This window comes from Schistocerca nitens, chromosome 6 (assembly GCF_023898315.1).
Source record: "Schistocerca nitens isolate TAMUIC-IGC-003100 chromosome 6, iqSchNite1.1, whole genome shotgun sequence".
NCBI lineage: Eukaryota > Metazoa > Arthropoda > Insecta > Orthoptera > Acrididae > Schistocerca > Schistocerca nitens.
In genome coordinates, this window is record NC_064619.1 from 469,692,539 (window position 1) to 469,717,875 (window position 25,337).

General features: G+C 40.4%; 1 protein-coding gene across 1 annotated transcript in view; it reads right to left on the reverse strand.

Annotated features, from left to right (window-relative positions):
• Positions 1-3,983: 3,983 nt before the first annotated feature.
• The window catches only part of LOC126262399 (WD repeat-containing protein 43), a 78,900-nt gene continuing 57,546 nt past the window's right edge, over positions 3,984-25,337 (reverse strand). Inside the window, exons 7-10 of the mRNA XM_049959013.1 lie at positions 20,830-21,018; positions 20,171-20,322; positions 16,182-16,435; positions 3,984-4,252 (exon numbers count right to left, since the gene is read on the reverse strand). Coding sequence (XP_049814970.1) covers positions 4,110-4,252; positions 16,182-16,435; positions 20,171-20,322; positions 20,830-21,018 — 738 coding nt within the window. The 3' untranslated portion in view covers positions 3,984-4,109. The remainder of the gene's footprint in view (positions 4,253-16,181; positions 16,436-20,170; positions 20,323-20,829; positions 21,019-25,337) is intronic.

A 25,337-nucleotide genomic window follows, 5' to 3' on the forward strand; every position in this document is an offset into this window, starting at 1 on the left:
TCAGAACTCTTTGCCTTTACAAGTGTGTGTGTGTGTGTGTGTGTGTGTGTGTGTGTGTGTGTGTGTGTGTGTGCACGCGCGCGCGCGCGCATGCGTACCTGTCCTCCTTTCCGCTAAGGTAAGTCTTTCCGCTCCTGGGATTGGAATGACTCCTTACCCTCTCCCTTAAAACCCACATCCTTTCATCTCTCCCTCTCCTTCCCTCTCTCCTGACGAAGCAACCGTTGGTTGCGAAAGCTTGAATTTTGTGTGTATGTTTGTGTGTCTATCGACCTGCCAGCACTTTCGTTTGGTAAGTCACATCATCTTTGTTTTTAGATATGTCCATAATGTAGGCTTTTTACGTCGATAAATCCCCTTCCTCCTTCCTTCCTGTTTAATGTGAATCTTTCAGTTGCTGAATGTATGTGATGTATTCTATATTTGTGGCATTGTGATCGTGTAAGTGTATTGAGTGCTTCTAGGTCTGTGTTACTCCATTTCACTACTCCAAATGAGTAGGTCAATATTGGTATAGCAGAAGTATTTATAGCTATTGTCTTGTTTCTTGCTGTCAATTCTATTTTCAATATTTTTGTTAGTCTTTGTCTATATTTTTCTTTTAGTTCTTCTTTAATATTTGTATTATCTATTCCTATTTTTTGTCTGTATCCTAGATATTAATAGGCATCTGTTTTTTCCATCGCTTCTATGCAGTCGCTTTGGTTATCCAATATGTAATCTTCCAGTTTAGTGTGTTTTCCCTTGACTATGCTATTTTTCTTACATTTTTCTGTTCCGAAAGCCATATTTATATCATTGCTGAATACTTCTGTTATCTTTAGTAATTGGTTGAGTTGTTGATTCGTTGCTGCCAGTAGTTTTAGATCATCCATGTATAGCAAATGTGTGATTTTGTGTGGGTATGTTCCAGTAATATTGTATCCATAATTTGTATTATTTAGCATGTTGGATAGTGGGTTCAGAGCAAGGCAGAACCAGAAAGGACTTAATGAGTCTCCTTGGTATATTCCACGCTTAATCTGTATTGGCTGTGATGTGATATTATTTGAATTTGTTTGGATATTAAGTGTGGTTTTCCAATTTTTCATTACTATGTTTAGGAACTGTATCAATTTAGGATCTACTTTGTATATTTCCAATATTTGTAGTAACCATGAGTGGGGTACACTATCCAAAGCTTTTTGGTAATCAATGTATGCGTAGTGTAGTGACCTTTGTTTAGTTTTAGCTTGATATGTCACCTCTGCATCTATTATCAGTTGCTCTTTACATCCTCGTGCTCCTTTCCAACAGCCTTTTTGTTCTTCATTTATAATTTTGTTCTGTGTTGTATGTGTCATTAATTTCTGTTTAATGACTGACGTTAATATTTTGTATATTGTTGGTAGGCATGTTATGGGGCGATATTTAGCTGGGTTCGCTGTGTCTGCTTGATCTTTAGGTTTCAGATAAGTTATTCCATGTGTAAGTGTATCAGGGAATGTGTATGGGTCTGCAATGTAACTTAAATAATTTAGTTAGATGTGAATGTGTTGAGGTGAACTTCTTTAACCAGAAATTTGCTATTTTATCATTTCCAGGGGCTTTCCAATTGTGAGTAGAATTAATTGCTTGGGTGACTTCATGTTGCAAAATTATCACTTCAGGCATTTGTGGTATCATCTTGTATGTGTCTGTTTCTGCTTGTATCCACCGTGCATGCCTGTTATGTTGTACTGGGTTTGACCATATGTTGCTCCAGAAGTGTTTCATGTCTGTTATGTTTGGTGGATTGTTTATTTTAATGTGTGTGTTATCTATTGTCTGGTAAAATTTCTTTTGGTTTGTGTTGAATGTTTGGTTCTGTTTCCCTCTATTTTCACTTTTTTTGTATCTTCTGAGTCGTTTGGCTAATGCTTGTAATTTCTGCTTCTTTTCGTCTAATTGCTCTGTCGCTTCTTGTTGTGAGATTTTACCTAACCTTTTTCGTTTTTTTTTTTTCGAGATTTCATTTCTTATAAATTGTGTTAGCTGTCCAATGTCTTTTCTCAGTTTTTCTATTTTGATCTGTAGCCTGTGTTGCCATGCTGGTTTTGTGGGTTTCTTCTGTGTGTTGGTTGGTTCTGATCTCTGCCTAGTGTGTATATTTAGTGTAGTGAGTGCTCCTATATAAACCAGTAGTTGTAACTCTTCCATAGTTGTGTTTTCATTCATTTTGTTGTGTATGATTGTGTTGATAGTTTTTATTGTTGTTTCGACTTGTGGGTTATTTGGTGGTCTATGCAAGAATGGTCTAATGTCTGTATTTGTGTCTTTGTATTCTATATATGTTAGCTGAAATTTTTCTTCTATATCTAACATCTGTGTCACTTCGTGTTCTATTTGTGCTTGTTCTGGTGGCTGTCTTACGATTTCGTTTTCCTCTGATTATTTAATTGGTGCGTGTTGTTCTTTGTTTGTTTGCTCTGGGATGTTTGAGTCCATTACTGTATTTTCTTCTTCTTCTGATTGCACAATATTTTGTTCCAGTATTTGTTGTACTTGTTGTTTGATGTTTTCTAATTCTGACTGGGGTATCCTGTTATTTTTGATTATTACACGGATCTGATCAGCTAGTCGTTGCTCTGTTAAAAATTTTAATTCTGGGTATCTGGTAATAAATGTTGTGTATACTTGTGATCTGTATCCAGTTGTGTTGGTTCCTAGGTTTGTTGCTTGGTAATAACAGAACATGAGGTGTCGATTAACTTCATCTGACCATCTCATCCTCTGTCTTTGTTTTCCTTCTAGGGTGGTTGCTGGAAGCATATCCTGCAAAACACCTCTTTTTGGATTTAAATCATTTTCCAGTTGGCTAGCAGTGTCGTTACCATTGTGGGCGGGCATAGGGTTCAAGTGTCGTCCCCGACCATGACGGCGCTTGTCCGAGGCTTCTTTAGTTCTGTCCTGAACCAACTAATCACACTAAAAGGGGGGTTAGCCCTATTAGTGGTTTGTTCTTTTCGTCGCCTTTTACGACTGGCAGAACATACCGGACGCCTATTCTTTTCCATTATTATTATTATTATTATTATTATTATTATTATTACCACATGTAACTGGCATAAATAAAAGCAAGAAATGAAAGGAAGATAAAAATTAATGTGTCAATTTATATCATTAAAACAGTTCATAATTGGTTTGTCAGCTTGTCACTGTTCTTGCTGGGGTGTCACAACTCAAAAATGCAATACAATGAGATAATTTGAGTCAAAGATTCAAGTCTATAAAACTTATATTGGAATAGCATAAACTTTCTTTAAATTTCAAGTAAGTATTGGTGGCAGTAAATTCCATTACATTTTTCATGCACACTGTAGCAATTCACACGTGTTTTTCAACAATATAGAATGAGATGCTTTTTCCAACTTAGCTCACTTTTCTTCCTGGGGTGTTATATGTTAAAAATTTCTCCAGGTGACACTTAAAAGAAGGGACCATCTTATGGTCAGATAAATACGACGAGTGCAGCTCTAAAATTTTAAGCTTAAAAGACAATAATAAGTTTAGAGGTTTTAATTTATCTATAAAATTGACAAATGGTTACAGCTACACGTTTGATTGAGACTTACCTTGCTTGCTATCTTTTCCTCACTTCCCACCTTACGTAGTGAAATTCTATAGAACTGTCCCTCCTTGCTGTGCATCCATTTACATTGCATTTGCATTACTGATGATCAGTGCAGACAAATTCCAATCTCAAGTGATTCTTCGAGATATTAATCATATTGCCAGTTCGCCGTATATTACTCCATATTTCACTAAGAGAGACTACATTTGGTATGGTAAGATGGTAGTTGGTACAGAAGGAAACCACAATTTTACATTTTTTTGTATTTAACAGACACTGATCATAAAATCTTTTTCACTGGACAGTGAATAACAGTAAATGCCTCTCAAAAATATCAACAAATAAAACAATTCAGAAAACTGTTTTGACACGTCCCATGGTATAAAATAAATTATTTAATCACATACCAAAATTTTATTTACAATTATCTTCACAAGTATGTAAATATTTGCTTATGTTGCTTCCTGCTGAGAGATATCCATGTCCAATAATATCCCCAACTATTAGCACCTCACTTTCAACTAGACATTTCTGTTACTTCCATTTCTTCTTCTTGTACTTCACTGTCTCCAACAGCATTCAAGTCTTCTGATAATTCCTCCCAATGATCAGAGTCACTATTAAGTCCATCATCCTCTGCACTCATTTCCTCTGATGAATCTGCAACAAAATGAATTTTACAGAACAACTCTTGGTATCACTTCAAAAATTCTCACATAATAATAATAATGACAATAATAATAGTGATATTTAAAAGAAAACTTAATAATACTGGCTAAACAATAAAATGCTGTCAATGTTGTCTTCACACTTTTTTGTGTTTACTGGCAGAAAAATACAACAGGTTTTATTGTGACTTTGCTGGTTCCCTCCATTTTATAATGGATTCTCTTCACTTTTACACCTATTATCAAATCAACGTCCTGATGATTAATATGATAATCAAATAATTAATTCCAAAAGTTTGAAGAATGGAAACTAAGCATTGGACTCAGTTTCAGTGCAGTGCCTGTACCTCTCCGAATCTTGTCAGTAATTAGCAAGATATTTTAAGAACAATGCCCACAGATGACACATTTCCCACATTGTGGAATTTATTTTTTGAAGTTTCCTTACAATTTCATTGTCTATTCAGCCAACACTATGTAGAGGTCTCTCTCTCTCTCTCTCTCTCTCTCTCTCTCTCTCTCTCTCTCTCTCTCTCTCTATCTCTGTGTGCGTGCGTGCGTGTGTGTGTGTGTGTGTGTGTGTGTGTGTGTGTGTTTGTTTTCCACCACCACACCACTGATGACTTATATTATATGGTTTTTGATACATATACAAATAACAAAATTTTATATTAAAAAAATTAACGAAGTGCGTTCAACTCATGCTCGGAGGGTTCCGATAAACGCAATTACATATATAAATAGTTCAACCCTCCCAGGAAATCAGAAACACTATAATTTTTGACAATGTTTTAATTCTGACAATCTGATGCGCCAATTAGACAGAACTTGATATGATATCCCTCAGAAAGACATCCAACAATTCTATCAATCAATGCCAAGCCAAATAACTGCTTACATAAATGCCATAGGTGAACCAATATAGAGACTTGCTCAATTTTTGTAGCTCTTTCTTCAGTTCAAAGTTTAAATTTTCTGTGTGATTTCACATTTGCTTCTGAAACATCTGGGGAAGGGGGGGGGGGGGTCTTAGCAGATGGACAGAGAAACAAGTCAAATAACAAACTACAAAGGAAACATGTTTTTCATGCGATAGAATTATAATTAAAAAATTTTGAATTTTTCCTATACTTATACTGTGAAACCTTTCTTCTTGCCAAATTTCATGTTTGCAGGTCGACGGGAAGTAACCTATAGGTTTTGATAAGAATTTACAAGTATCAAAATACGTACATAAATGGGTGCGACTGAGCGACATGGTGTAGTGGTCAGCACACTGGACTCACATTCGGGAGGATGACCAGTTAAACCCGCGTCTGACCATCATGGTTCAGGTTTTCTGTGATTTCCCTAAATCACTTCAGGCAAATGCCAGGATGGTTCCTTTCAAAGGGTACAGCTGACTTCCTTTACAATCCATCCCTAATCCGATGGGACCAATGAACTCACTGTTTGGTCCCCTCCCCACAAATCAGCCAACCAAATGGGCATGTCTTTTGACTGCATTGACTCTGAAGCTTGAATGTTTTACACTAACAAGGGACCATAGACCTCTGTATGTCACAAATTTCAACTTGAAAAACCTCCTTAGAAAAATGATTATTGACAGACTGACAAACCATGTAATCCCATTAGGGTTTTGCTTTTAACCGCTGAGGTACATAATCCTAAAAATTATACATTATATTTAACTTTTACATTAAAAATAAAATGTTAGGTTTATGATACCATACTATTAAAGATTTATTCTACATCATAAACTCAGCTGTTGATTAAAATTTTCTGTAGATACCTCTCAAAGTCATTGTAGTAGGTGTCTCACTGCCAAGGATAGTGTATCCCAGTTTTATGCCAGTATATTTAATACTAAAATATACCGTGGGTCTCAATGAAGCCTTCACAGACTATAATTATCCTCCCAACCTTGTACAAAAACAAATTTCCCATGTATTGGTTAAAAACAGTCTTGGTTGCAATTTTAGTTCTTTATTTTTCAACTACACGTTTCGCCTTATTTAGGCATCTTCAGGTTATCTTAATTTGGTATTTCTTAGAAAAATCCTTTAGTCAGTGTAGCCAAAGGGTATCGTCGAATATATCAGGCCAACATTGCCTTTGTTAAACTCAGTAAAAACTTTTCTTGATGGACGCGAGTGACACCAAAATCTGCATAACGCGTTCCTGTTTACAGGAGGAGTATGCCACATCTGGACTGGAATAATTTCTAAGTCTCCAATGCCTTATCTATCCAGTCTCCTGCCAGCCTCCGAAGTCCCACCGTCTGACCACAAAGGAGCATTCCCCTTGTAATTCAGTACCACCCAGGACTGGAGCAATTGAATTACATTCTCCACCAGGGTTTCGACTACCTCTCGTCATGTCCTGAAATGAGTAATTTCCTGCCCACTACCCTTTCCGCCCCTCTCAAAATACACTTGTCCATCCTTACACAACCCCTGCTTCCAACCCCTTACCTCATGGCTCATACCCCTGTAATAGACTTAGATGCAAGACATGTCCCATACAACCTACCACCACCACCACCACCACCACCACCACCACCACCAGTCCGGTCACTAACATCACCTATCTCATGAAAAGGCAGATGTGTGTGACACAGTGTGAAACCAATCATGTGATCTACAAGCTAAGCTGCATTCTATGTGGGCATGACAACCAACAAGCTGTCTGTCCGCATGAATGGCCACTGATGAACTATGGCCGAGAAACCAGAGGACCACCCTGTTGCTAAGCACGCTGCCAAACATGACATTTTTCATTTCAATGATTGCTTCACAGCCTGTGCCCTACGGATCCTTCCCACCAACACCAGCTTTTCTGAATTGTGCAAGTGGGAACTTTCCCTGCAATACACCCCACATTTCCATAACCCTCCTGGCATCAACCTACATTAGTCAGCGCCCTCACCCACCCAGTCCCTTCCCTGTTCCAATTCCAGCACAACACAGCAGTGATTCCACCATCACACCCGGTCTTTTTACTTCTCTCCTTTTCTGCTATCTCCCCCCCCCCCCACCTTCCCTCCTCCCCAACTCTCCCTTGCCGTCCGTCTAACCTGCAACACTTCACTGTTCGCCACCCCTACCATACTATCCCTCCCCCTCCCTGCCCCAGTCTCCTCCCCTACCCCCACCCAGTCACCACTCCCATCACGCACTGGTGCTGCTCTCGCAGTGTGGTTTCACTTGCCTAAGGGGGTGAAATAGGGTCAGACTGATTCACTGACTCATTGCCCACCCAAAATCATGATGAATAGAAACTAGAATGTTCGGGAGGATATGGATCTTATACTGTACGCACCGTTTCAGAAGGGACTGTCCGAAATTCCGCTCCTATAAGGGAATTTTTAAGCTAGAACTATGAAAGCTGGTATTTGGTTTCTCAGTCCGAAAATAAAAAATACACATTTCAGCATATTTGGAAATTCAACCACCAAGGGCGTAAAATGGTGGGTGAAAGGTTTTTAAAAATAAATAATTACTACAGAACTACTAAAGCACTACTAAAGGATTTTCAAGGCTACATCTATGACAACTGATAGTTTACTTCTCGGTCAGAAATAAATTTAAAAAAAAAAAAAAAAAAGTGTTTCAGTGGTTCTAGAAATTCATTAAAAATATTTGAAGCTGAATTTGTGAAAATTGGTATTTCACGTCTTGGTTAGGTATAAGGTAATATTTGTTAGGGGATGGAAGCTGCTATGGAAATATCTCCACAAGAATGCCCAAGGCACGATTAACAAAAACTTAGGACTCCAGCTACCAGAATCACTTTTTGGTCAGAAGTACAGTCAGAAAAAGGCCATTCTTATATGGCCTTAATTAGAATAAAAAACCTTAGAAGGTGTTGCAGTTTGTGAACAATATAAAAATTTGATTAAAAAAAGTCTCTGCGGGTCATACAGCATATGCGAGTGAAGCAGCAGGTGATTAGCTATTGACTCTCACTAAAAGTAGAGTGCAGTTTTGCTATTTGGACAGAAAAGTAACTCACAATAGCTGAAGTAAAGAGTTTATAAAAAGTGCATTGGCAATAGCAAGGAAAGCATATCTGAAGACAAGATTTTTTAACAGAACCTAAATTTAGGATAGAATGGTACTCATCATATAGAGGAGATGTTGAATAACAGACAGCCACAGCAAAAAGACTGCAATAGCTTCTGGGCAGAAAGGCCTTCTGCTGAAGTAAAATGACCAGGATTTATTTTAAGCAAGAACGAAATGTAACAGGATATAACAACAGAATTAAGTGTAAAATGTAATTTACACACACACACACACACACACACAGGAAGATTACACTGTTCAGTCATATTAATGTCATCACCGCCTACGTCCGACATCAACATGCAACAACCATTCAGATGGCAGGTGGTAGCACTTGCAGTGGACGGTACATAAAGCATATTGGGGAACACAGGAAACAGTGCAGACAGTCATTGTCATAATGCGGAAACAGTGCCATTTATCCGACGCCCAAAAGTGCTTGATAATTTGCTTTCAAGCCAAGGGAGAATGCATTTCCGATATAGCTGAGTTTGTAACTGTTCACGCGTCACTGTGGTTAAAACATACCATGCAAGGCAAAATGTTGTTATGCAAAATCAGCGTTGAGACAACAGTGGTGCATCATGGACCACAGATGACAGGTGTCAACAACAGCTCTGGAGATGTATACTGGCAGAGAGACTTGCAACGGTGGAGCAACTGACTGCAGAGATGAATCAAGTGGCTACCAACACTGTCTACTTAATGACCATGCAGCAGAAGCTGCTGCGTATGGGCCTCCACAGTAGTCACCAAAATAGTTCATGCACCTGTACTGACTGCTGTTCGCTGGTGACGGAGGATTGAATTTTCAGGCCAATACAGCAACTGGGCATCCAATGAGTGGCAACATGTGGCTTTTTCAGATGAATCTATTTTATGTTTAATGGATAGATGGCTGTTGGTGTGTACGGTGTGAAACGTCTGAAAGCAAGGAGCATGTGTTACGGTCTGGGGGAACGTTTTTGTGGCTTTCCCTGGATGATCTCAGTCATTCTGGATGGCACAATGGATCAACACAAGTATGCATCTACTCTTGGGGATCATATTCAGGCTTTTGACAGGGGTCCATTAATTTGACTGGACAGTGCAAAATGAGCATAGGTCAGAAAACAACTGGCTGCTGGGAGCACGCAGATATAAAAATGAAGAGCATTACTTCAGTAAAAAACATGTTTTTACATAGAGATTTAAGAATAAAATCTAAATACCATTTGATGGACTAGTCCAATAAAGACCCATATGCGGACATTAAGAGAAATCACAAGCAGGTAGTTTTTAGTGATAGACCTACGTTTTCAATCTGAGAAACCTGTTTTTCATCGCTTTCCACGAGCTCCGTTTTTATGGTTTGTAGTGTTGTTAGCTTTTATCTGCTCACCTTCTCCTTCCTCTCATTTCCTTATGAGGACTTCTCAGCTGTCCTTTTCCCTGCTACTGTTTCACTATACTCACCATGTGCCTTTCAGAAACTATGTATTAACTGCTTTGTGATAGTTACGATCAACACCCACAGCAACCTTGACCACATCAGCAACAGCACAAACAGCTACGTGAAAGGCTGCAGTCACATTTTTGACCAGAATGGAGTTGTCAGAAAAAGTTCTTTCAAGGCTGGCATCGCCACAGAACAGACTGGAAGCAACCTTGATAAATCTCACATTTTGATGTCCAGTCTTGACCCCAATTATCATCACCCAAAGAGATTGATGTGAACATGATCTCCAGTAAATTATTTGAGGATTTCCTTTACTGACACAATGTCTAAACAACTTTGGAAATCTCTAATAGACTTTGCAACTCATGACCAATGGTGCCAGCCTCATGACCACCAAAGCAATTTAAGGTAATGAGATGCGTCACGTAACTGCCATCCTTGGTCAGCATTAACTGCCACTTCTGTGACTGAATATGGAATACCCTTTATAAAGAAATAAGCTAGGGGCAATTTGCAGAGAATTTTGAATACCATACTCTGCATAAATGTAATGCACTCATTCCAGAACACGAGATATCTTTCTCTGATATATCACATTTACCCAGAGCTGTTTTGATTCTTACTTTTGTTCACTTTCTGAGATCGCAACTGATTTTATTGCCATTCCGATCTGTTTCTACAAACTTGTGGACGGAAAAATTTCCTCATTAATTCTCTGACTACAAACTGAAGAGAATTATGGAGGAAAGGAGTACAGGAGCATCTGACTGAAATTTAGTCAGGAACTACACAACCTGGGCAGCCACAGTCTCAAGAAATGCAAGATGAACTCTCAGCATCTTGCTCCTCAAAGGCTAATACACAACCTGGTAGCTGTAACTCTTGGGTATTCCAGTAGTGACTTTATGTTCTGGTTTCACGTGCTTCTTTTCCTTCTTTAATCTGTCTACTTCCTTTACACATTTTTAGGTAGCTGTTAATATTTGGCACCATTTTATTTTCCATTAACCAAACACCGCAAAACTTCTATGGGTAAACAGAGGTGCTAGTAATATTGCTGAAATCAGCTTGGCGGGATAGAACGTTTTTAAGTAGATAACAGTAAGTCTCAAAAACTCAGCAAGATTCCAAACAACACTAGTACATACAACCTGTGTTGATGTCACCATGCACTGTAAGCCATATGTCCAAGTCCAAAAGCATGGGACCCTCTGAATTACCCGACTTACAACTAGCTTTTCAGCTCTCTTAGGAATTCCTACCACTATTAAGGCCATCCATGGACACATTAACAACTTGCCACTTCAAATTTGGATGCACCTGCCTCAAATTGTTCAACTAAATCTTTTGCAGCATTTTTTCTCAAAACCACTGAATTGATGAAACTGCTTGAAACCTGGCCCAACACACTATTCCAAAAATGTACAATACGATCAACCTCAATCTGTCACATTAGAGAAAGTAACAACCTCCCGTAAGTTTTTTTTTATGAAAAATGGCTCCAGTTCTAAACACAATGCCATAATTTACTTTTGACTTTTGAAGTTGCATTTTGGGGCACCGTTAGTGTCTGGTAACTCATCTGGTAAGCTGTCAATGTCCAGAGAAAATTGGTGTCTCACAGCAGCCAACAGATAAAAATGGGTCTCTGACTTCATCATGGCATCCCTCTGCACATAACGCAGCATCATCGGCCATTGTCCAGAAGTTCTTACAGTAAGTGCTTGATGCGTCTACCTCGGGTAACACTTGGTTATATGGATTCACACCAACTGCACGGTGCACTCCCTGCCTGTGCTGCTGCAGACTAAAAATACACAGAGAGTAATTAGAAATCCCATTTTATTCACGAGAACTGATAATTTTGTTTTCTAGTGCACCTACCAAATCGAGAGCACCATGAAGATTGACCTTTTCATCGTCGCAGTTGACGATCAGCTGAGTGTATCCATAAGTGGCAGACCACACCACAGGGGCTATGTCTGATGCAGTAGCATTGGAGCTATTGCTATTTGCGGCAATTAGCAAGGATATAATAGACACTGTAACCTTCCTAGTAGCCTTGAGCCAAGCATGCTTCTTTCCGTTGCACAACTGAACAATGCCTGCTTGCCTATATCACTGAGTGACTAGTCGGTTTCAGAGAGCATAAACCAAACACTAATTTTTTTCAGATGTGCACTCGGCAATCCACCAAAATTCTGGATCTTCAGTCCAAGGAGGGTTGAATGCACATTTCCAGTTTGTTGAGTAAGCCCTAAGGAAATGTGTATTAGACATTATCACACCTAAACAATACAGGGAGATGTGGCAAAGAGTTCACAAAGATGTGAAACCACTAGAAAATTTCGCAACCTGCACTTATTTCTTTGTCATGAGCAACTTTCCTTTCAAGACATGCCCTCACCTACATCTCTCCCCGAGTGCGTCCAAAGTGAGGCAATAAAATCTTTCTTGTATGTGTGTAACTGAAAGTAGTTTCTTTTGACTAAGACCCACCGCAGCATCGGAATTATTGATCACTATGGTCAGAAATGGTGCAGAGAGTCACCTCGTCGCCGCACCCCTCACCCCCTCCCCCACTCCAGGCACCTATTCCACAGTCCCCACTCACCCTCTGGCCAACTTCATTGCACTGCAGGCTTTAGCTCCATGTGAACTAAAACTACTGCATGCCAAAACCCAATGACTGACTGTTACACCATTTTATGCTTACAACTGAAGATCTACACTCAATTTCATTCACACACAACACAATGAGATCAACAGCTGTTGGCGTGTGCAACAGTAATTTTTCAGCACATATTCAAAAAATTTACTGTATGCCAACGTATCACACCCTCATATCCCCTGTTCAAAATAAATGGATTCGAATGGATCATGAATTCCCCCAGAAATCACATGTCTGTGATAACATTTTGTAAGCAAACAATGCAGTACATCTGAACAGATGTAACTGTAAAGCACACCAAATATATCACAAATCCTTGCTGGTCACATTGTCTCAAAAACGCACAAAATCACAAAAACAACAAAAAACAGTAGCACAGCCAAGAAGCAGTGACGGGTGTGCAAGACATTCTATGTCAACAACAACAAACCTCCACACAGCTTGTCTGGTTGAGGGTGGACAGTGAGCACAGTACTGCATCAAGCCAAACAGAAGGCAAAAAAATGCCTCAGCCCAAAATCAAAGGAGATCTTTTTCAGAGTTTTAGGAAAAACGGAAAAATTCTCCAAGTTTTCCCTGAGTTTTCCAGAACAAAAACATTTGAGGTTTCCCTGTTTGCTAGGGGACTGGACACACTGCATCTTGTTACAGTCAATAATACTGAAAGTGACCTAAGACAGTGAACACAGTGAGCACCATACAGAGAGAGACCAGTCATCAGAAGATGATGAAGGTGAGATGTCTTCCACCCGAACAGGTCAGTTATTTTACTTAGGGAAAGAGAAACAAACGAAATGGAGTTACAATCCATGTTGTTCCAATGTGAGGACAATATTATTATTGTTAAAGGGCAACAGCTGTAAAAAATGTCAAAGATAATGTGGACTGTTTTCCACTTTTTGTCAGTGACGAAATGCTAACTGATGTGTTACATATATGAATATTTGTATGGATCAATTTTCCAGAGAGAGAGAGAGAGAGAGAGAGAGAGAGAGAGAGAGAGAGAGATGCCGTAAGAAGACTGATATAGAACTGAAAGTGTTTATTGGCATTTTGTGCTCGACTGGTACAAAAATGTATCATTTGAATGTGCAGGAAATGTGGGAGGACTGCAATGCTGATGATATATTTTGATTAGAAGTATAAGGTTTGACAATAATCAAATCTGCTCAGAAAGTTCTAAGTATGAAAATCTCACCCCGATTCATACAACACTTGATTCTTTTTCTCGCAAAGTATTGATCAAATTATCAGGTTGAAGAAAATGTAATGATCAAGGAAATTTTGAAAGCATTTCGAATTCATTGTAAATTCCATATGTACACAACAAATAAACCAGTAAACCAGTAAAAAAAAGTACAGAATCAGGGTGTATGCTTTATATGATTCAAATTCTTTTTACAGAAGTAATGTTGAAAATTACCCACGCAAGCAACCAAATGGTCCATATAAATTTGGTAACACCGCATCTACTGTCTTTAATTGTTTATCACAAGATACCTTTTACGCATGTAGAAATATAACGGCTGATAATTATTTCACCTTAATTCTATGTTGTTGTGTGGTCTTCAGTCCTGAGACTGGTTTGATGCAGCTCTCCATGCTACTCTATCCTGTGCAAGCTTCTTCATCTCCCAGTACCTACTGCAACCTACATCCTTCTGAATCTGCTTAGTGTATTGATCTCTTGGTCTCCCTCTACCATTTTTACCCTCCACGCTGCCCTCCAATGCTAAACCTGTGATCCCTTAATGCCTCAGAACATGTCCTACCAACCGGTCCCTTCTTCTTGTCAAGTTGTGCCACAACTCTTCTCCCCAATTCTATTAAATACCTCCTCATTAGTTATGTGATCTACCCATCTAATCTTCAGCATTCTTCTGTAGCACCACATTTCGGAAGCTTCTATTCTCTTCTTGTCCAAACTAGTTATTGTCCATGTTTCACTTCCATACATGGCTACACTCCATACAAATACTTTCAGAAACGACTTCCTGACACTTAAATCTATACTCTAACTTAACAAATTTCTCTTCTTCAGAAAAGCTTTCCTTCCCATTGCCAGTCTACATTTTATATCCTCTCTACTTCGACCATCATCAGTTATTTTGCTCCCTAAATAGCAAAACTCCTTTACTACTTTAAGTGTCTCATTTCCTAATCTAATTCCCTCAGCATCACCCGATTTAATTTGACTACATTCCATTATCCTCGTTTTGCTTTTGTTGATGTTCATCTTATATCCTCCTTTCAAGACACTCTCCATTCCGTTCAACTGCTCTTCCAAGTCTTTTGCTGTCTCTGACAGAATTACGTCATCGGCGAACCTTACAGTTTTTACTTCTTCTCCATGAATTTTAATACTTACTCCGAATTTTTCTTTTGTTTCCTTTACTGCTTGCTCAATATACAGTTTGAATAACATCGGGGAAATGCTACAACCCTGTCTCACTCCCTTCCCGACCACTGCTTCCCTTTCGTGCCCCTAGACTCTTGTAACTGCCATCTGGTTTCTGTACAAATTGTAAATAGCCTTTTGCTCCCTGTATTTTACCCCTGCCACCTTTAGAATTTGAAAGAGAGTATTCCAGTCAACATTGTCAAAAGCTTTCTCCAAGTCTACGAATGCTAGGAACATAGGTTTGCCTTTCCTTATCTAACTTCTAAGGTAAGTCGTAGGGTCAGTATTGCCTCACTTGTTCCAATACTTTTATGGAATCCAAACTTATCTTCCCCTAGGTCGGCTTCTACCAGTTTTTCCATTCATCTGTAAAGAGTTCGCATCAATATTTTGCAGCTGTGACTTATTAAACTAGTAGTTCAATAATTTTCACATCTGTCAACACCTGCTTTCTTTGGGATTGAAATTATTAGAAAATTGTTAAATAGTTCAGAATAAAAGCTACCTCTGGCAGGAAATACTGTTTCTTAATATCATCCTTTTGATTCATTTCTATAGCTTCAGGTGTAAGACGAAGCTAATAAAAAAAAGATATTAAAATTTCATATGATATAGAATTTCACGCTCTTACATAACTGTAGTACAAATAAAGCAAACTTAAGAAGACAGTAGGATTAAGGAAAGAGAATGTTGGGCAGGGGGTAGGGGGGGAGGTGGGGGGGACTTGCTCCAAATTAGGGTCGATCTTGTGAACACTGCATTAGAAATCTATTATGCTGCAAGTGACAATGTGTGCTCATGAAATGTTTACTTACATCAAAATTATCCTAATGGAAATAAACACACAGTGGTCGCTACCTCATTTGGATCTCTACAAGTGAGTTTGCAACCACACTTTATGCTAACTCTCACACTCAAATTTTTCAAGATTTTTTTATAGATGTATTAGAACAACATGGCACTAAACACCACTTGCAACCCATTTTGTGAAACAAATTCCGAAACAAGATATCAATGTGAATGAGCTTAAAGCAGCAGGAGCAGCATGCCAGCCGGTGACAGCGTAGGTCTCAAATGGAGAATTTCAGCAGATTTTTAAATTATTTGAATTTCATTTCCTTTTTTTTTTTTAAATATAAACTTGCATGAAGAAAAAAACATGTTATGAGCATAAAATGACAAATAGCTATTGAAGACAATTTCCAGAAAACAGTCAAACAACTTACTACTTTGAGCAATTTGCTGCTCTATTAACTCCATCTCAAAATTCTTTCTTGGCACTGAAAGCAGTCTATAAAACAACTGATCCACAAAGTCAAGCTATTAATACAGGTTCCAACTCACCAGTATCCTGATACACCAGCAAGCTCTCTTCTTGTGCTACACTTTGTTCTCCTTCAGCTGCATTTTCCCCTACAATCTGGTCCATTAGCAGGTCAAGCCTCCCACGAAGCCTGCTAAGAGGCGCAAGAACATTTAGGCGTGCTTCCACAAGACCCAATACAGGTGAGAGTGTATCACTTAGGTCTGGATTTGCCAAAAGCTGACTGGCATGAGCAGACACCACTGCTTTTAACCATTTTGCTGCCAACTGGCTCCTGTTTATGCAAAAATGAATCACAATATGGCAATTAATCACTGCTGGCAGTATTCCATACCGGTATGTGCTACTTATGTTATGCTCCTCAAAATATTGAATAAATCTATCATGAATACAAATTTACATTAAAAAAAGGAATTTATACAAAAATTAACAACCTTCTGAAACTAAACACAGTAATGCCTGTTAACTAGTTGGTGGTTCTCTAATCAGTAAAATCTAGGATTCAGATATTTTTTCCTCAGTTTCCAGATGAAAAATTTACAAATGGAACTTGAGAAAGCTTCATTGCTTCTTATTCGCCTAGGGGACCCATACAAAAACTGAACAGATCACTCGAACAATGTTTAACCAACATTTTTTGACAAAAATGAGTTATAGTTTAAATAACGTAGCAGCTTACGGCCTGCACCTGCTGATTAAATTGTTTCCATCTCATTATTTTTGCTACCACTGTGAAGTCCCAAATTCTTTGTTGTTGCAAACAGCATTAAGTGAAGGCATCACAAGTGACACATTGAATGTTGTAACAAATGGTGTGGAAAGAAACTTCTATACAGGAAGAAACTTCTGTACAGGAAGTAAACAAGTTAACACTTGTGAGTGGGAGGACAATGAACTCTAGGCACTGTCTGATGGCAGATGACCTTATTTACTGAGGAGGAATGGTCCTGTTCTTGAAAAACTGCCAACTAACAGGATAAGTGAAATAACATTGAAACTGAAGCTCTTAATGAGAAGAAAAAAGTTTCTCATAATGCCTTCTATTGTCTGTGCTGCTCGTATAAGCTTCTCGACGTGCTCTACTTTTTTTCTCCATGAGGCTGCATCCACAGTCACAAGAGCTTCATGCAACAGCTTTTCCACCTCTGTTATTGTAAAGGACTTGTTGTTGTTCCTTACATACATTTTTACATCACTCCATATTAACTCAATAGGGTTGAAATGGCAGTGATATGGTGGCAGCCTTATTACAGTATGACCCTGCTCCTTGGCAATTTCGTCTACTACATATGTAAGTGTGGTAGACTTATTTTCTTTAACAGGAGAATATAACAGAACCTTTGTCATACTCATATCCGCTGCAATATTTCGAGCCTGTAACCACTGCACCATAACTTCTTTCCGATCATTTGTGGTTGGGGCTTTGTTCAGTATCACCAAATGATATGGAGCATTGTCCATTACAATTGTTGTGGGCACAGGAAATTGTTTTAAAAGTTTCCTGAGCCACTCAACAAATCGTGTGTGATCCATATCTTCATGGTAATCACCAGTCTTTTTTTATCTAAAAACTAAAAGTGCGTCAGGGACAAAACCACTGGAGGAGCCTGCATGGACCACAATTAATCTAGCTCCTCTTCCCGTCGGCTGATGGCCGCTACTGCTGGGTGTGTTATCCGTCAAACATTTACTGACAGCTTCCCCGGCATTAACCCACATTTCGTCTAGCCAAATTATGGAATGAATGTCTCTGCCCACAACTTTGTGCAAGAAAATGCTACGAGCGGTAACAATATGTGTCCTCTCTAACAGTACTTTGCGTCCGTCTAGCGTTTTGTAACGGAAACCCATATTTTTTAGCACAATTTTTAGTGATGTTTTACCACCCCTCCTGAAGAGTTCACTTTCTTTTAAAGAGATTAATAACTTAGCTACAGTTGGATACTCTTTTCTGCTGTAGTAAGCATAAACATGCCTACGAATTGCATCAGTCTGGAAAGAATCTGAATCTGTGATAGGACTAGGCCGCTTTTTCTTCTTTCCCGGGGTTGATAAAAATGTATTACTTGATCCAGACAGCTCGGAATCATTAGGGCTCACTTCAGTATCTTCCAAGTTTTGTAGTGATATTCCCTTACTTACTACGGTTCTTGCACTAATACCAAGAGTTTTCGACGTACGTTCCACCACTTTGTCGGCAGGAATTGATGGCTGTCCATGAATGCTTACGTAGTTTTTCTCCTGCTCGTAAAACTCACGAGTTCTGCGTAGTAACTCCAGTGCCTGCCTGTTTAGCGGCACCCCTCGACGCAAAGGATTGTCACTAGGTGAACGAAGTCTTTTCGGTGGCATTTTCCAAGTAAGTACACTCACAACGTAACAAAAGTCACAACTATATAGCACACAGTACAACGAAAACACGTGGTAAACAACATACAATTCACGTTGTATACTCTTTCCCTAAACAAAGCCGGCAACGCGGGAACTTTGACGTCACAGCATGTGAGTAACAGCAGTGCTCACTGCGCTGTGATTGGCTGGCGCCCCACGCTGAACACCTAGCGCCTATCGTTCTTCACTTGTTACTCTGTTACGCTGCCAACTTCATATGCAAACGTCAAGTGCAATGTTTCAGCAGCCCGGGTATAATTTAAACATTTTAAAGAATAAACTTGAGCATTTATTAATAGAGAAAAGCTGTTATTCAGTAGAAGATTTCAAGTTTTCTCCCTTTGTAAAACACTATATACAGCCCAAGTTTGTTTTAGTAACACAAAAATAATTTCTGATGCACACACACTATATCAATTTACGCATTTATATTTCAAGTTGCAAATCTCTCTGTAAAACAGTATATATAGCATAACTTTGTTTTTTGCAACAACAAAAATAATTTCTGACCTTTACTATTTATATCAATGGGTGCACTAACTTATGTTAAATGAAACATTGTTACATCATCTATAAACTATGACAATGCCCAAAAACTGGTTGTTATATGGACAGCAAACAGACAAATAAATGCACGACAAATAAATGCACTAACAAATAAGCTCTTCTCCTGCCCTGAAATAAGAAATATCCTTCTGACCCATCCCACAGTGGTATTCCAACTCTCATCCAATCTACGCAATATCCTTTCCTGTCCCCTGCTCCCAATACCTTGCCTAGTGGTTCCTATCTCTGCAACAGACCCAAATTCAAGACCTGACCCATACATCCTCCCACCGCCACCTACTCCAGTCATGTCACTGACATCATCTAACTCATTTGCGAAGGCAACCATATATCTACAAATTACACACGGGCATAATTATGAACAAGCTGTCTGCGAGAATAGCCACCACCAAACTGAGGCCAACAGAGTGTTGGACCATCTAGTTGCTGAACATGCCACCCAACACGGCCTGTGTCATCTGAGTTCTTCCCACTAACACCAGTTTTTCTGTTCCCACTAACACCAGTTTTTCTGAACTGCACAGGAGGTAACTCTTCCTACAACATGTCATTCGTTCCCATAACCTCCCTGGCTTCAACCTTCACTAGTCTGTCCTCCACATCCCAATACAGTAAACATACGCTTTCAATCCTGCTAACACATCTCTCAGCTATTTCTTCTTCTCTATTTCTCCTCTACTGCCTCCCCCCCCCCCCCCCTCCAGCACAGCCAGCCGATCCTGTCCCCATCATTTCCCTGTAAACTGGCACAAGCAGCACCAACACCTTCCCCTACCTCTACCCTGCTATCACTCCCCTTCACTGCTGCTCACCACTTCCTTACACCAAACACCCAACCCCCCCCCCCCACCTCCCAAGCATATTGCTGCTCACATCATACACAGTCACAGTCAGGCTCTAATGCCCGGAAGCAGTAACAATAGGTGAGTTTTTGTTGTGAGGAAGGATCTCATTGGAAAGTTTGAATATTTCTAGCATTGGTTTTGTTGTACCTGTCTACATTGTCAGAACTACAGACATATGCACAAAGCTATTGACACCGAGCACTTACACATGTGGTCTTCCATGAAGAAGTGTTGCCAGCTCTTTCACTAAGGGTGCAACTGCTTGCAGCGGAAGCCTCTGCACAGTGTTGTTAATAATTTTGTCTTCATTTCTGAACAGAGCACTATGCAACATTTTCTTGTCTTTGCTGTGCAGGGCCTGTTCACAATAAGACCTGAATCAATCACCACAATTATGTTGTTGCTAAAGGCATGAAAGTTTTTGCCTCATCTTCAAATATTACACTCATTAATGCATTTTATTCAAACAGTTATGTAACACTGATTACTAATTTCTAAAATCAAATCCCTGCAAAAGATAGGACGAATCACTGTAGTTATGCCACAATGAGTTCATTCTTTGTAAACAAGCCCACAAACATATTAGGCAACAATGCTACATAATGTATACATTTAAATTAAAAAACATCCTTACTGCTGCAACGTGAATACGAAGCTATGTGATACATCATGTCTTTGAATCTTTGAAAGTATTACTCAAGTGCAGATCATGTACACAATCAATGGACAATTTAGTTATACTTCTAAAACTTTGTACCGAATATAACATGAACTCATGGATCAGAGCATTTAACTTCTTAACTTTGGAATTTTGTTCTGCATTCTTATAGATAATACATAATAATGAAACAGTGCTGGGCAATACCTGGACAAGCAGGTGAGCTAAGCTATCACCACGAGGAGCTGCCCTGTTTTGTTCTGGTTCTTTCAGTTGTAAGTTCTCTAGTCTCTCCTCCATTGGCACTTCAGACTGAACTCTACGGCTCCTTTTTGCTGGTGTTGTTGCAGGTGCCTGCATGTACTGAACATTTCCTTCTGTTTCTGGAATTTTCACCTAAACAAAATACATCCTTCATCAAAGATCATAGCAAATATATCAACATCCTTTAAATTCAGGCTCTTACAGAGGAATGCTAGGCAAAGAATGATGACCATGTACAAGTTTTGAAACAAAGTATTTCAAGGCAGAACTGAGCACAATTAAATCATTCTTTGAAGCCTCTTCATAATGTCATTAATTAATTTGGTCTTCATTCCTGAAAGGAGCACTATGCAACATTTTCTTGTCTTTGTTGTGTAGGACCTGTTTACAGTAAGATCTGAATCAACATGCTACAGAGTTACAGCATGAACCAAAAACATCCACAAAACTGCGAGGAGGCAAATGCTCATCTATACAACATTTTCTAAAGCTCCAGCCTAATAAGACTGCTTTCCATTAGGCAAAACTCAAGTGTACGGGTGGTTTGCTCAATTTAAAAATGGCAATATGTCGATTATGACAAACCTCGTTCCGAATGTACATCAAAATCAACGAAAATATTGAAAAATTTGATTGTGTTCATAGACAGTCAACTGACAACTGATTAACTGTCAGAGATTAGTGGGTTATTTTGGAGCTCGGTTCCAGAAATTTTAACAGATGATTTGGGAATAAAAAAGGTTACTGCCAAGTTAGTTCTCGGGTTCTAACTGACAATCAAAAGTAACATCGAGTTGAAACATGTTGTGCTTTTAAACAACGGCTTGAAACTGACCCACATTTTCTGTCAAATGATGATGATTGGTTTGTGGCCCACTCAACTGCGCAGTTATCAGTGCCCACACAAATTCCCAACCTGAGCCCAATCTCGCCACTATCATGAACGATGATGGAATGATGAGGGCAACACAACACCCAGGCATCTCGAGGCCGGGAATCGAACCCGGGACCCCGGGCTCGGGAAGCCACAATGCGACCGTGAGACCTCGAGCTGTGGACTTTTGTCAAATGTCATCACCAGTGATGAGTCATAGTGCTATGGTTATGACCCACAAACAAAGCAAGTCAAGCCAATGGAAGAAGTCATTGTCGACAATCCTGATTTGCTGTTTTGACTCCAAGGACATATATCATTCCGAGTTTGCCATCGATCACACCTTTTATTCGGAAGGATCAACCTCCTGACCCCACCGACACCCTGCACCCCTACCTTCTACCTTCTACCTAAAATTCACAAACCCAATCATCCCGGCCGCCCCATTGTAGCTGGTTACCAAGCCCCCACAGAACGTATCTCTGCCTACGTAGATCAACACCTTCAACCCATTACATGCAGTCTCCCATCCTTCATCAAAGACACCAACCACTTTCTCGAACGCCTGGAATCCTTACCCAATCCGTTACCCCCGGAAACCATCCTTGTAACCATTGATGCCACTTCCTTATACACAAATATTCCGCACGTCCAGGGCCTCACTGCGATGGAGCACTTCCTTTCACGCCGATCACCTGCCACCCTACCTAAAACCTCTTTCCTCATTAGCTTAGCCAGCTTCATCCTGACCCACAACTTCTTCACTTTTGAAGGCCAGACATACCAACAATTAAAGGGAACAGCCATGGGTACCAGGATGGCCCCCTCGTACGCCAACCTATTCATGGGTCACTTAGAGGAAGCCTTCTTGGTTACCCAGGCCTGCCAACCCAAAGTTTGGTACAGATTTATTGATGACATCTTCATGATCTGGACTCACAGTGAAGAAGAACTCCAGAATTTCCTCTCCAACCTCAACTCCTTTGGTTCCATCGGATTCACCTGGTCCTACTCCAAATCCCACGCCACTTTCCTTGACATTGACCTCCATCTGTCCAATGGCCAGCTTCACACGTCCGTCCACATCAAACCCACCAACAAGCAACAGTACCTCCGTTATGACAGTGCCACCCATTCCACATCAAACGGTCCCTTCCCTACAGCCTAGGTCTTTGTGGCAAACGAATCTGCTCCAGTCCGGAATCTCTGAACCATTACACCAACAACCTGACAACAGCTTTCACATCCCGCAACTACCCTCCCGACCTGGTACAGAAGCAAATAACCAGAGCCACTTCCTCATCCCCTCAAACCCAGAACCTCCCACAGAAGAACCACAAAAGTGCCCCACTTGCGACAGGATATTTTCCGGGACTGGACCAGACTCTGAATGTGGCTCTCCAGCAGGGATACGACTTCCTCAAATCCTGCCCTGAAATGAGATCCATCGTTCATGAAATCCTCCCCACTCCACCAAGAGTGTCTTTCCGCCGTCCACCTAACCTTCGTAACCTGTTAGTTCATCCCTATGAAATCCCCAAACCAACTTCCCTACCCTCTGGCTCCTACCCTTGTAACCGCCCCCGGTGTAAAACCTGTGCCATGCACCTTCCCACAACCACCTACTCCAGTCCTGTAACCCGGAAGGTGTACACGATCAAAGGCAGAGCCACGTGTGAAAGCACCCACGTGATTTACCAACTGACCTGCCTACACTGTGACGCATTCTATGTGGGAATGACCAGCAACAAACTGTCCATTCGCATGAATGGACACAGGCAGACAGTGTTTGTTGGTAATGAGGATCACCCTGTGGCTAAACATGCCTTGGTGCATGGCCAGCACATCTTGGCACAGTGTTACACCGTCCGGGTTATCTGGATACTTCCCACTAACACCAACCTATCCGAAATCCGGAGACGGGAACTTGCTCTTCAATATATCCTCTCTTCCCGTTACCCACCAGGTCTCAATATCCGCTAATTTCAAGTTGCCGCCACTCATACCTCACCTGTCATTCAACAACATCTTTGCCTCTGCACTTCCACCTCGACTGACATCTCTGCCCAAACTCTGTCTTTGAATATGTCTGCTTGTGTCTGTATATGTGTGGATGGATATGTGTGTGTGCGCGCACGCGTGTATACCCGTCCTTTTTCCCCCCTCAGGTAAGTCTTTCCGCTCCCGGGATTGGAATGACTCCTTACCCTCTCCCTTAAAACCCACATCCTTTTGTCTTTCCCTCTCCTTCCCTCTTTCCTGATGAGGCAACAGTTTGTTGCGAAAGCTTGAATTTTGTGTGTATGTTTGTGTGTCTATCGACCTGCCAGCGCTTTCACTTGGTAAGTCACATCATCTTTGTTTTTAGATATATTTTTTCCCACGTGGAATGTTTCCTTCTATCTATCTAACTATATATATACAGGGCTATTACAAATGATTGAAGCGATTTCATAAATTCACTGTAGCTCCATTCATTGACATATGGTCACGACACACTACAGATACGTAGAAAAACTCGTAAAGTTTTGTTCGGCTGAAGCCGCACTTCAGGTTTCTGCCGCCAGAGCGCTCGATGGCGCAGTGAGACAAAATGGCGACTGGAGGCGAGAAAGCGTATGTCGTGCTTGAAATGCACTCACATCAGTCAGTCGTAACAGTGCAACGACACCTCAGGACGAAGTTCAACAAAGATCCACCAATTGCTAACTCCATTCGGCAATGGTATGCGCAGTTTAAAGCTTCTGGATGCCTCTGTAAGGGGAAATCAACGGGTCGGCCTGCAGTGAGCGAAGAAACGGTTGAACGCGTGCGGGCAAGTTTCACGGTTGCCCGTGGAAGTCAACGAATAAAGCAAGCAGGGAGCTAAACGTACCACAGCCGACGGCTTGGAAAATCTTCCGGAAAAGGCTAAAGCAGAAACCTTACCGTTTACAATTGCTACAAGCCCTGACACCCGATGACAAAGTCAAACGCTTTGAATTTTCGGCGCGGTTGCAACAGCTCATGGAAGAGGATGCGTTCAGTGCGAAACTTGTTTTCAGTGATGAAGCAACATTTTTTCTTAATGGTGAAGTGAACAGACACAATGTGCGAATCTGGGCGGTAGAGAATCCTCACGCATTCGTGCAGCAAATTCGCAATTCACCAAAAGTTAACGTGTTTTGTGCAATCCCACAGTTTAAAGTTTACGGCCCCTTTTTCTTCTACAAAAAAAAAAAAAAAAACGTTACAGGACGTGTATCTGGACATGCTGGAAAATTGGCTCATGCCACAACTGGAGACCGACAGCGCCGACTTCATCTTTCAACAGGATGGTGCTCCACCGCACTTCCATCATGATGTTCGGCATTTCTTAAACAGGAGATGGGAAAACCGATGGATCGGTCGTGGTGGAGATCATGATCAGCAATTCATGTCATGGCCTCCACGCTCTCCCGACTTAACCCCATGCGACTTCTTTCTGTGGGGTTATGTGAAAGATTCAGTGTTTAAACCTCCTCTACCAAGAAACGTGCCAGAATTGCGAGCTCGCATCAACGATGCTTTCGAACTCATTGATGGGGACATGCTGCGC